The sequence below is a fragment of the Loxodonta africana genome, chromosome 15 (genome assembly GCF_030014295.1).
Source record: "Loxodonta africana isolate mLoxAfr1 chromosome 15, mLoxAfr1.hap2, whole genome shotgun sequence".
Lineage (NCBI taxonomy): Eukaryota > Metazoa > Chordata > Mammalia > Proboscidea > Elephantidae > Loxodonta > Loxodonta africana.
In genome coordinates, this window is record NC_087356.1 from 11,463,769 (window position 1) to 11,477,308 (window position 13,540).

The following is a 13,540-nucleotide window of genomic DNA, read 5'->3' on the forward strand; positions in this document are numbered from 1 at the left end:
ACTAAATAGTGCCTAAAAAACCCCAAATAGTGCCTAGCTACCACTAATGACTGCCCTGATGGATCACAACAGAGGGTCCTGGACAGAGCGGGAGAAAAAATGTAGAACAGAATTCGAATTCACCTAAAAAGACCAGACTTACTAGTCTGACAGATACTTAAGGAACCCCCGAAACTATGGTCCCTGGATGCTCTGCTAACCTAGAACTGAAATCATTCTCGAAGCCTACTTTTCAGACAAAGATTAGACGGGCCTATAAAACAACACAGCAGCTCCTGTCCAAAAGCAGGATGAGAGGGCAGGAAGAGACAGGAACAGAACAAATGAACACAGGGAACCCGGGGTGCAAAGGGGGAGCATGCTGTCACATTGTGGATTGCAACCAATGTCACAAAACAATATGCATATACATTTCTGAATGTGAAATTAACTTGAGCTGTAAACTCTCACCTAAATCACAATTTAAAAAAAAAGGAAGAAATCTGTCAAATTGTTCTCCCCCAGAGGTGGTGTGTTGCTCCCCTCTAACTGCTCTCAAAATTTTTTCTTTGGCTTTAGTTTTCAGTTTGACTGTGCCTTGGTGTGGATTTCTTTTGGTTTATTCTGTTTGGGGCTCACCGTGCTTTTTGAATCTGCTGGTTTATGTTTTTTTTTTTTTGGCCTAATGTGGGAAATGATCAGCCATTTTTCTTGGAATATTTTTCCAGCTCCACCCTCTTTCTGGGACTCTGATGACATGAATGTTAGATCTTTTGTTATAGTTCCACATATCCCTGGGGTTCTGTTCACTTTCTTTCTCTGTTAATTTTCTATTGTCCAGACTGGTCAATTTCTGTCATTCTATCTTCAGGTTTGTGGATTCTTTGTCCTCTTCAATTTGCTGTTGAACGCATCCACAGAATTTATCAGGCATTTTCTTTTTTAATTTTAGAATTTCCATTTAATTCTTTATATCTTCTATTTCTTTGCCAAGTTTTTTTTTCCTTTTGTTTCAAGAGTATTTGTAATTGCTTGCTGAAGCATTTTTATGACTTTTTTTAAACTGTGCTTTGTATGAAGGTTTACACAGCTAATTAGTTTCTCATTAAACAATTAATACATATATTATTTTGTGACTCTGGTTATGACAACGACTTGTCAGATAATTCTAAATCTGTGTCATTTCGGTGTTGGTATTTCTTGATTGTTTCTTCTTACTTTGGGATATTCTTGATTCTTTGTATAGTAAGCAATTTTCAATTGAATCCTGATCATTTTGAGTGTTATGTTATAAAAGTCTGGGTTTTCCTTGAAATCTTGCATTAGTTAGTAGGTTTCCTCTAAAATCACTCCAGTGCGTGAACAGGGGAGCCCTGCCTCGCTGCTGCCAGGTGGGGATAAAAGCCCAGGTTCCCCCCTAGGCCTCCAATGGTAACATTCTCACTGGGAGGAAGAGTGGTACTTCATTAATGCTCCCCATGTGGACTCCACTGAAATGGTGGGGAGGAGGAAAAAAAAAAGGACTGCCTTATTAATGGTGAGCAGTGAAAATGGGCAATGTCCAAACTCTCCAACAGGCCTTCTCTGACACCACTCCAGTGGGGAGTGAGGTGGCCTCATTACCGCTGGGTGGGGGTCAAAGTCCAGGCTGGCACCATGAAGGTGGCGTCATTACCACCCAGCAGAGATTAATATCCCAGCTCCTCACTAGGCCTTCTGATACCTCCCTAGCAGGTGGGTTGAGATGCCTTGTTATAGACTGGTGGGCATGGGGCGTGGGGCATCATTTTTCCTGTGGTGCTTGGCTGGAATAGGGTTGTTATTGTTTAAAAGTTTTGTCTTGCTAGGCTGCCTCTCTCCTGGTACTCTGACTAGAAAGAGCAGTCTTTTGTTGTTTTTTGTCTGTACCCGTTGGTGTTTCCTGGTTGTTGGCTTCTCAAGCACCCAGTCTGGGATACATGAGGAAAAAAAATAAAACCCAAGGAACTCACCACCATGTTGTTCCTTGGGTTCCAAGGTCTCTTGCTGGCCTGCCTTCTCTCACCTTTCGGAGTCTTCTGTTTGTTTGGTATATAATGTACAGGGTTATCAGCTATGCTTTGTTGTTGTTAGTTGTTGATTCTGACTCATGGCGACCCCATGTGTGCCCTATAGGGTTTTCAAGGCTGTGACCTTTTGAAACTAGATCACCAGGCCTTTCTTCTGAGGTGCCTCTGGGTAGGTTCCAACTGCCAACCTTTCAGCTATTAGTCACACACACAACCATCTGTGCAGTCTCACCCTTATGTTTTTCTTTGCTTAGTTTCCTTAAAACTGATCTCACATTACTTAGTTAATAAATGGTAACGGCTAGATATTCTGACTCCTACATCCTGCATTTTTCTACTACATGGCATTAGTTTTACTTTGAATAAAATGGATATAAAGTTCAGAAACACAAAATTCAAAAAGTACCAAAACAGTAACATTTGAGAAAACATTCAGGTTCTTGATAATAAAAATCCCTACCTCTTTCTTCCCATAACTTTAGATAAGAGTGACCCGTGTTCCTCAACATGGCTCAAATACGAACAGGACATGAGAATTTTAAAGGCAGAGAAAATACTTACTTGATAATTAGGACAATAAGACACTACTGCTGTCCTTCAAGGCACATGCATCGCTACCCTTGAGTACGGTGGTCACAGTCCCCTCGGTAATTCAGGTCTTAAATCCCCGTCAGAGATAACAGTCAACTAAAGACGAAGTCTAGGTAAAGCACAGAAATCGCTTTAGCATACAAATGGAAACATGAAAACCTTCAACTTCTCTTCCCCAGGAATGGTTGAGAATTTTCCATGATCCCTCTTGTGAGATCAAACTGTAACGCCAGTGGTGGTCTAGACAGTATTTCACTCACTACAATTTCTAGGCTGAAACTGAAGTCAAGCTCACGCATAACTAAAAACCATTATCCAGAATGGCAGCCCATTCTGTGCCAGGGCCATGATCAAAGACATGGTCAGGGCTCAAGGAGTAGCCACAATGCCACAGGATTCTACTTGGGGCCAGTGGGCTGGGCTCAGTACTCACGAGGTTGTAGCTGCAAACCAGAACGTTCAGACTCTGTTCTGTAATTTGCACCTTGTTTGACCCCATCATGACGGTAACTGAAGGAAGAACAGTTGTACCATTCTTACCCCTGCAACCAAAAGAAGGGACACCTCAACCACGGATCGATCCCTCGGTGCCAAAAAACCAAAAACCTGTTGCCATCGATTCCAACTCATAGTGACCCTATGAGTCAGAGCAGAACTGCCCCATAGAGTTTCCCGTCTATTCACTCACCAGTTCCTTTCCAGGTCCCCTCAACTTCACCTTCCTCCTGTCCTGGGACATCAGTGTGTGCTTAATTTAAAGCTCACATGATTTCCCAGAATCCATTACTACTTTCCTTGGAGTGAATCTGACACAGCCCTCCTTGTCCTCTCCCCAGAAAACACAAATATTTTATGAAAATCATGGAGAAGAAAGTCAAAACAATGAATCCCATAGAATTCCTGATATTAGTAAGTAATTGTTGTTAGCTGCTGTAGGCTGCAAGTACAACAGAATGAAACACTGCCCAGTCCTCTGTCATCCCCACAAAGGGCTTCACATAGAACCATTGTGATCTACAAGGTTTTCATTGGCTGATTTTAGAAAGGAGACTGATCACCAGACCTTTGTTCCTAGTCCATGTTAGTCTAGAATCTCTGCTGAAACCTGTCCAGCATCATAGCAACATCCAAGCCTCCACTGGCAGATGGGGGGCATGAGGTGCACTGGCTGGGAATTGAACCCCGATCCCCCACACGGAAGGCAAGAATTCTACCACTGAACCACCAATGTTCCCAGCAAGTAATAAGGTAAGAGCCTTCCGGCCTGTGGGGTGGTTGGATACCTCCAAATCACACCACACAGCTTAGCTCCACCAAACTCCCAGCTCTCCATGTGTCTCCATTCCTTCATCAATGTTTGGGGTCACCACCAGTAGTTCAAAAGTAAGTGTCTCAGGTCTGTTCATCCCCCTTTGTCTGTACCTCAGTAAATGGGATATCACTTGGTTTAGGCTGAATAGAAATTAAAAAATGAGAAATGAACCTTGATTGCTCTTTCTTTCTCTCACACCATGCCCAATCTAGCACTAATCCTAGAGGTGCTGCCTCAGTTATAAGCTGGCTGCCTCAGAGTCTTCTGGGGAACGTGCAGAACCAAGACACAAAACCACAGCTTCCTTGGCCCAACCTCCAGAGATTCTGATTTGAAAACATGTCCAATAATAACAAATCAAAAACAAACCCGAAGGTGACTTTGACGGACAAATCTAGCGTATATGGCAAATGACAACAAATCACTGGTTACATTCTAGAAGTGCGTTATCACAGGGTCTTTCATTTCTAAATGCCTCTGATACCCAGAAACAAGGTGCTGCTTACCTTTCTGATGTGCTCACCTCCTTTGTGCCCGTTTGTGTTTTTGTCTCCATCACACAGAGCCGATCTACGTGGAAAATTTGTTGTTTTCACTTACTGTGTCATTCTCTCATTTATTAGAAAAAGAAAGATGTAATTCTAATATAAAGCCTTGAAGGAGTTAATTAAAATGAAAGCTCTCAAAATTTCCTCCCAATAAGCCTGGTTCACAAATCATTCTACATAAGCCAAATGACAGTTGTTCTCCATCTGGTCTTCGTTGCCAGTGAAGGACTCAATACGTTTCTAACCCTGAAGATCTCAAAACTCCTTCACACAGCAATTAATATGACATGTACAGATCTGGCCCAAGTCACATGCAAGAGCTTTAAAGTGCCACACGTCAAATTGCCTATTTTATGAACTTGGATGCCTTCGGGGAGAAGTGGTTAAGAGCTTGGCTGCTAACCAAAAGGTTGGTAGTTCAAATCCACCAGCCGCTCCTTGAAAACCCTATGGGGCAGTTCTATTCTGTCTATAGGGTCGATATATGAGTCGCAATTGACTGGATGACAGCAGGGTTTTTTTTTTCCCCCCGGATGCTTTCAGAACTTTCTTTGAAACTAAATTCTCCAGTATTTTTCTCAGGAAGCCAACGATGCACCAAGCAGAGCAGAAAACCAACCTTTAAAAACTAATAGTCCATAACTGGTAAGTTTCAATATTTTATTAAAATAGCATATTCAACCACTGTTAACCAGGAAATACGTTAACTTTTTTTCCCCCAGAACACGCAGCACGACACAGTAGTGATTCCAAATGTCCTTAATCATGATAACCAACAGCAGTATTTCAAAGTCAAGTGTGCAACTAAAAACTAGACCTTGGAAAAATTCTGAATTGAAAGAAACAAAGCTCTCAAACAGAATTCTTTCATCGGCCTGAACAACAGACGCTGGTGCGCCGCCCACCTGACCACACTGCGAGTTTTTTCTTTTCTTTATGCATAGTGTAACGCTCATTTATAGGGACCCACGTTTATAAATAAAATTGGCATTTTTTCATCCCATTTAATGTTCTTTTTCAGCTTCACAAAGAAACCAGTAAATAAAACTGTCAATGACAGTCACGACATATGCTCTCACGGCAAGATAAAAAACTTGAAAATACGCAAAGATGCATCTATCCTATTTGACATAAAAAGAGAGATTTTAAAAAGTGCAAGGCAAAATCTGCAGTTTTTTGAGGGGAGTTTTTAGGCACATCCATTTCTTTAAAGCAAGCTTCAGAATGAAATTCCAGTTCGTTCTTCATGACACCTGTTTAAGTCTTCTTCTTCTTCAAAAATAAAAACATAAAAAGGAAAACAAACAAAAATACATCCCATCAAGTGTAATCAGGGAGCCTCCTGTCCCAGGGACTGAGGTGTTCAGTTATGGCGTGTCCGTCCTTTTTTTATTCTTGCAGGTTTGGGTTTGGGGATGTATTGATTATTTGCCTGGTACTCAAGTTCTTTGCGGAAGTAGTGAATTGCTTTATTTAAACCTTCTTCCAGTGGGACCTGTTTAAAAAGAAAGTGAGAATGAGAGACAAGGTCGTGGTAACAGAAGGTCTTTCTAACAGACTGCCCTTGGAGCTTCACTACAGAAGGAAATTATTAGAGACAGAATTGTGTCCCTCAAAAATGTGTTGTAAATCCTAACCCCTGGTGGCACAGCACTTAAGAACTCGGCTGCTAACCAGAAGGTGGGCAGTTCAAATCCACCAGCTGCTCCTTGGAAACCCTATGGGGCAGTTCTACTCTGTCCTATAGGGTCGCTATGAGTTGGAATCAACTCGACAGCAATGGGTTTGGTTTTAGGTTTATACTCATAGAGTTAGTATGAGTCGGAATCGACTTGACAGCAGCAGGTTTGAGTTTTTTGGTATACCTATGGATGTAATCCCATTTGGGTATAGGGTTTTCTTTGCTATGTTAATGAGGGCTGCCAGGGTACGGTGTGTCCTATACCAATCCCTTTTGAGACATAAAAGAGCAGACTAGGCATAGAAGGAAGCAGACACGGGAAAGACCCATGCTGTCTGAAAAACTCAGTACAAACACCCTGCGGGGGGAAGGGGTGAGGTGGGCTGACGGAGCAGGAAGCAGGGGGCGAGGTGGGCTGGCGGAGCAGAAAGCAGGGGGCGAGGTGGGCTGACGGAGCAGGAAGCAGGGGGCGAGGTGGGCTGGCGGAGCAGAAAGCAGGGGGCGAGGTGGGCTGATGGAGCAGGAAGCAGGTCAGTGGCAGGGGGAGAGGGAGAAGCAGTCACACCTCTCAGCATCTTGTAGGCCATGGCACTGGGTTTGATTTTTCTTAAGAGCAATAGGAAGACAGGAAGGATGGTTCAGTTTTCTCCTGGCTCTTGAGTCTCCCTCACATTCAACATGGTGCTCCACCTGGGAGACTCACTAAGGCTGTAAAGCGTGAGAACTGAAGTGTCTTGGGAAATTCTGGGAACTTGCCAGCCCTCCTTCATGCAATCACTCCATCTGCCCTTGCCCGGCCAAGGACATTGTAGGCTGTCTGGGGACAGGCAGGTCCAACAGTGAACAGAGGCTCTGAATGCACGTTGCCCTTGACCCTGATGTCACCGGTTGAGCCATGCATGTGTGATTTCATTAAAACAGAGCCCATAACGGGCCAAAGCCATTTCCCCAGTAACAGAGAACAAGAGACAAATGATACACGAAAAACCACTTAATGGCATGGAGAAAACTCTGTCAGCCCCAAACGCCTGAGCCCAACTCACTCCACAGGGGGCTCTCCACAAGGACCCAGAATGTGAGATAGGGAGAGACAACTGTCCACAGGCAGCAGTGACTCAGCCACACTTACCACAGGCTCCCACCCCAGCATCAGCTTTGCTTTCCTGATGTCTGGTTTTCTTTTCTGTGGGTCATCCTGGGCTTCAGAGAGAAACTGAATTTCACTCCCACTACCTGAGTTGTTTTTAAAATACAAAAACAAAACAACAAACAGTGAGAGACATCACAAACCATTTGGGGTATAAACTGTTCCCATCTGTCAGCAAAATTACCATCTCATCTGTGGAGTGAACTAAGGGGGCAGATGACCTATATGTGTCTCTCGTGAAGCCACTTAGCAACGTAAGGGACTGCTCTCCTTAGAAGTCCAGGGAGCGCGTCTGTAATGACCATGGCTGAGTCTCAGTGGGGTGCAGGTGACCCAGGTTGATGTCTAGCTCCATGAGAGCTTGCTGAGTAGGGAGGCAATGATTCTGCCTCTAGAGGCCTGGGTTTATCTTCCGGTAAAATGAGAGGACCTGTCTCATACCACCACATCTACCAACAGCTAACAAATGCATTAAGTGCCCATGGGGGACAATTCCAAAGTCAATGAGATGGCCAAATGTGGCGTGTAGTCGTCTGTGACACCGACAGCCCCCAAGAGCCACACCTCCTGGTGTTCCCGCTCTGTGGAGTCCCTTCCCCTGGAATCTGGGCTGATCTTTAACTTGTTTATCAACAGAATGCTGTGGAAATCACCCTGTACCAGTCCCAGGCCTACATCTTGTAAGACTTGGCCTTGCGAGCCCTGAGCCGTCATGTAAGATATCCAGCTACTCTGCTGGAAAGACCACCTGGACAAAGACAGAGAGATGCCCACTCCTCCAGAAACCTAGCTGAGCCCACGGCTGGCCTGCCAGGTGAATAAATCCACACCAGGGACCATCAGCAAGACCTGCAGAAGAAACCCCCAGCTGAGGCAGCCAGCCCTGATCACAGAATCTTGAGCACATAAAATGATTTTGCTTTAAGCCCCTGTGGTCTGGGAAGGTTTGCTGTACACGTGGTGGGTATTCTGTGTTCTTCTTCTGTTTCAGATTAGCCTTCTCAAATGGTAATTAACGTGCACATGGACCATGTGAGGATCTGGACAAAGTGCAGATTCTGATTCTACAGGCCTGGGTGGTGACCGAGATCCTGCCTTTCCAAGCTGCTCCCAGGTGATGCTGCTGGTCTCTGGGCCTCACTCTGGGGACTGAGGTGGTATCACTCACTCTTGCTCTCTGAAATTCTATTCCCAGCATTCACATACCAAGCAAACAAGGCAGTGTTTGGAAATCAAACCATCTGCACACAGGCAGAATGATCTAACGCTGCCACATCTCCAACATGAGGAACGAAGCTCCTCTGACCACTCTGCACAGGTCTGCAATTACAGTCGTGAACAAAAACCAATCCCCCATCGTCATTATCTTTCCGTTACTTAAAGAATCAGAAAACAATGAAATGTCCCTGATAAAGAGTTCTGCTTTTATCCAATTCAATTAGCTTGCATTAATTACACATTTTCTAGTCAAGGTGTTATCAACTGATAGGGTAAGTGCATGCTGGATTCACTCATGAAGTGATTTAGCCTACTTACCAACAAGGTTTTTAATTAACTGAGCAAATTCTAGGATCGTATGTTCTTCTGGGTTCCCCTAAGGAAGAAACGTTCCTGATTATACATGTAATTAAAACAACCACCACCACATTCGCGTCTTCGCAGATGTTTGTGGGCTGACTCTGACATCTTAAAAGGTCACCAGACTCTCCTGCCTCCCTACATAGTTTCATTTGAGCTGCACGTTTCATGGTGCTCTGAACTCTTTAGGATGATGTTTATTCAATTTGGCAAAGTGCCTAACGTACCTATCTTTACCTTTGACCTTTTGACTAATGTCATTTTGCAAGAACATCCTTCTGACAAGTTAATATCTAATGATATAATAATATCTGTTTTAATTATCAGGACAATTCCTGTATTTAATGTAACTCTAATGTTGAGTGGCACTTGCACGAAAGCTTGGGTATGCAAAATTTGCTCTCCTAAGAAATGTGTTTCCTTCTCGGTGTACTGTGTTAACAAGTCATGTTAATGGAAACTTGCAAAACTTGCACATGAAAGCCATTACGGAAATGAAATGCACTAACAAGGGGTGTTCTGGGTAAGCCGGAGATGCATACTTGACGCATTTTATAAAGCAAGCTTACTTTCGTTGGGCCACCACCCATCAGTCTGCTGTACTGTGGTGGCCTGGTTTCAGTGGAGCTTCCAGACTAAGAGACTAGGAAGAAAGGCCTGGTGATCTTCTGAAAATTGGCCAATGAAAACCCTACAGATCACAAGATACTGTCTGAGACTTTGCCTTGCTTACTCTGGGCACATCATCAGGAGGCACCAATTACTAGAGAACAGCATGTTTGTAAAGGGGAGGGCCAGCAACGGTGAGGGAACCCTCAGTGAGATGGACCAATGTGATGGCTGCACCAATGGACTCAAACATACCAACGACCATGAAGATGGTGCAGAACCTGGCAAGGTTTTGTATAAGGTCGCCATAAACAGGGGGCAGGTGAACCAGTAAGCCAGGTACACACGGACTTACAGAAAACAAGGCACGCATGGGCTTACTTGTGTTTGCTTACTTATCTGTAGAGCACAATTTCAGATGGGTTTCACCACATCTTTGAATGTACATCTAAAAACAAGTTTTGTTTAAAAGTCCATCAAAGCTGTACTGGGCTTATGCGTGCAGCCACCTGTGGGGCCACGAACCCATCCATGCTCTCATTAGGGAAGGACCGCTCCAGGATCCTCGTCTGCCTACTAGGTAAGAGTTTCACACCAATAAATAAATGGTATCGAATGTGCTTAAGATTACTGGTCACAAAGAAAAAAGCAGACAAGTCCACACCTGTGAACCTGCGAACCTTAAAACATCAGGAATAGTAGAGGTGGTTGAGACGAAGCCCCTGAAACAGACTTCAAGGCTTAGTCACCAATTACCTTAAGGTGAGGCAGTGCTAAGGAGGCTCCCTATAGAGCTAATGGGCTCTTGTGTTGGTTGCCATCGACAGAAGTAGAATATCCAGTATAGTGAACAGTATACACTGGACACCTCGTATTTTAAGAGACAGAATAAAGCTACTCAGAAGACAGTGGCCAAGAGGGCAAGGGAACCCCAGCATGATATGATTCCTGGCTAAAGGAGCTCAAGACAGAAGATTTGGGTGGATATCACTGTGCCCTTCAAATTCTTGGAAAGCTATCGCATCACAGAAACATCAGACTAGATCCCAGTGGCGCCCCAGAGGGAGAAATAAGGCCAACGAGGAGCATGTGCAGAGAGCAAGATTTTAGTTCACCATAAGGAAGAACTTTCTATCAGTCAGAACTGACCAAAGATGGAATCAAGTGCTTTGAGAAGCAGGTTCACCACACTGAAAGTGTTCCAGGCTGGTTGAGAGACTGGGTAAAACACCTTTAGGATCACTTCCAACATGTAAGTTCTATGGCTACAGAAAGCAATGGTGATGATGAATGTAATTTGTACAGCTGAGTGACAGATGCAGTCAGTAACTAGAAAATATCCTCTCTTAACCACACCTGTCTTCTAAAAGCTCATTTAATCAAGTCTTACAAAGCTTGCCTGCACGTTAAATAATATCAAGAGAATGAATGCTCGCAAAAAATGTCCACCTGCTACCGCTAACGGGCTTTATCAACTTTTAGACCCTTCAGGTGGAGGAGGGAGTTAGCTTAGTGTTGATGACGTTTCTCACTAACGTCTTGCAGACATTTTATTTTTTTGTACACGCTCTGTTTTTGTTTTCTCTAGTATTCAGCAAGCAACAAATACGCATGTGCTAACAGTGCTTGCCATGCTTTCACAGAGGGAGCAAACACTCACCTGTTCTGGAGAGAGGGAGAGGAGGCAGTACTCACCAGGTTGACAGGGCTGCTGACATTGCTGTTCATCAGAGCCACCAGCCCATTCACAAGGTCACTGGAAAGGAAGGAAAGGCCAGCTCGAGTGCTGTCTGCTTAACACATGCTCGCGCTGGGCACTACATACAAGCCACCGGTAACTTATCCACTCTCCCACAACAAAACAAAACGGGAAACCCAAATTATAGAGCTGAATGTCAACGTAAAATCCTACAAGTTAACAGGGTGCTTATAATGCCGAAGCGTTTATGGATGAAATGACATGACGCCTGGAATTTGCTTTCAGTGGGTAAAGGTGGAGATGAAACAAGGCTGGAGGTGAGGGACAGGGTTTGATTTCTCAATTTCTGTATATTTCTGAGATATCTTAACAATTAAGATACAAAAAAAAAAAAAAGTAACATATGCATACAGAGAAGAAAGAGGGGTCTTTACACACATTTCTGATGAAAGTCCACATGCCCGGCCTACATGAAAACAGATGATTAAAAAATAATAAGATCCACTGAGATGAAAGAACTTCAGTATGTAACTCCAAACTGGCAAACCACAAATAAAGCCACCAACACTGATTGTTGAAATAAACTCCTCACCCCAACCTTCGATTCACACCCCCACCCCTAAAACTCCTCATGTGAAGCGGTCAGGGACAGCTGGATGATTCCAATGGGTTGTGACTGACTTGGCCATGAGGGTGAAGAGAAGTAAGCAGATGTTCGCTTACCAAGGTTGGATGCTTATTTTCAGAAGCTTTAAAGTGTGGCTCTGTTAAAAAAAAGTTACTTCGTAAAAATGACACCTCACTGTTACACACAAACGCTTTCTCTATTTTAATCAGCTCTATTTCTGAGAAGTCTTTTTAAATTTCTGTCCTGGTGATCCAAATGAAATATGTTTTAAAATGTCTCCCTCCTCCTCCAACCACCGTTAAAAAGAGGAGCAGGTTATCGTGGGTTATAATCAACTTCCAAAAGACAATCTGAGGTGGTTTTTGCTTTTGTTCTAATTAAAAAAAAAAAACAAAAACTTTTGGAGGGGTATTTAGTAAACAAATTATTTTTGCCTTGTCACTGCTGACCAATGGGTCCTTTATATAAACATGCTCACAGTGTTCTCACAGTCAAGCACAAATGCAAACACCTGCTGGCCTTTGATGGTCTCTCTCTCCTGGAAATGGCAAAAAGTCACTTCATCACCACGGCAGTGATCGTTATGCCACAATACCTTCTTTTATGGCATGTGTCTGTGCATTATTCATAAAGAGACATTAAAAGCTGCCATTCAGTAGCATTCTCAACATTTTTTAATATTGAAACTAGGGGGATTCAACGTTAAACTGGAAAATGACAGATTCTCATGCAGTCATTTGCACTGGGGGAGGAAAGAGCGGGCAGGCCAGGCATCTTCTATATAATCCACTGGCAACTTTTAAGGTCAAAATTGTATAGATCACACTCATTTCACCTGAAGCTCTTGAAAAGTGTCATTTTGACAAAGTGACTTTTTCAAAAACCACAGCGCGCCTTTCTTATGCAAATGAAGACATAACCTGACCATGAAAATACCATACAGCACCATGCCAAAATGTCAACGCATATGATCACCAAGACCTCAGAATCCGGAAACGCCTTAGCAAGGCAAGCATGGGGTTCAGAAACTCATCATTTTGTAGTTGGCAACTGCAAATTCTCACATATTTGTGCATTTGCAGTGAACTAAAAAAAGCCTCAGTTTCTAAAAACACAGGGCTATTAAAAACAGCAAAATGTTGGTAAGTTAATTATCTCAGTTAACCCTTGACCAACTAGAGCTATATGCTGGGAAAATCCGTGCCAAGTTTGGTAAGATATTGAAGCCTCATTATTTCAGATTTCACTCACCTGAAACCTGAGAATATAATCAGTGTGGGAGAATAAATCATGTTATTGTATTTATAGGAAAAAGGATTCTTGAAGAGCATTATCAACAACATTTCTAGTGTAACTACTTAAGTACGCTCTCTTTCCAGGTGGCTCGTTTTTATGTTTGTGTTGGTACCTGTGCCTGTGAACGGTACCCGCTAAGCGCAAGCCAGGCACCACGGACTGAGCTGGGAGAGCACTTGACAAATATATCACTGAAGCTTGAAAAAATATATATACATATATATTTTTTTATTGTGCTTTAAGTGAAAGTTTACCAACCAAGTCAGTCTCTCATACAAAAACTCACATACGCCTTGCTATATACTCCTAGTTGCTCTCCCTCTAATGAGATAGCACACTCCTTCCCTCCACTCTCTATTTTCGTATCTATTCGGCCAGCTTCTGACCCCCTCTGCCCTCTCATCTCTTCTCCAGACAGGAGCTA

General features: G+C 43.4%; 1 protein-coding gene across 14 annotated transcripts in view; it reads right to left on the bottom strand.

Moving 5' to 3' along the window:
* Window positions 1-5,124: 5,124 nt before the first annotated feature.
* Window positions 5,125-13,540, bottom strand: part of UXS1 (UDP-glucuronate decarboxylase 1) — a 110,555-nt gene continuing 102,139 nt past the window's right edge. For 13 of the 14 annotated variants that reach the window (XM_003413615.3, XM_010593578.2, XM_023552630.2 and 10 more), the window contains 4 exons: window positions 11,189-11,249; window positions 8,843-8,900; window positions 7,289-7,392; window positions 5,125-5,973 (listed from right to left, as the gene is read on the bottom strand). In XM_003413615.3, the coding sequence (XP_003413663.1) occupies window positions 5,842-5,973; window positions 7,289-7,392; window positions 8,843-8,900; window positions 11,189-11,249 (355 nt within the window). In that variant the 3' untranslated portion in view covers window positions 5,125-5,841. The remainder of the gene's footprint in view (window positions 5,974-7,288; window positions 7,393-8,842; window positions 8,901-11,188; window positions 11,250-13,540) is intronic. The other variant, XM_064268585.1, reaches the window with a different exon arrangement.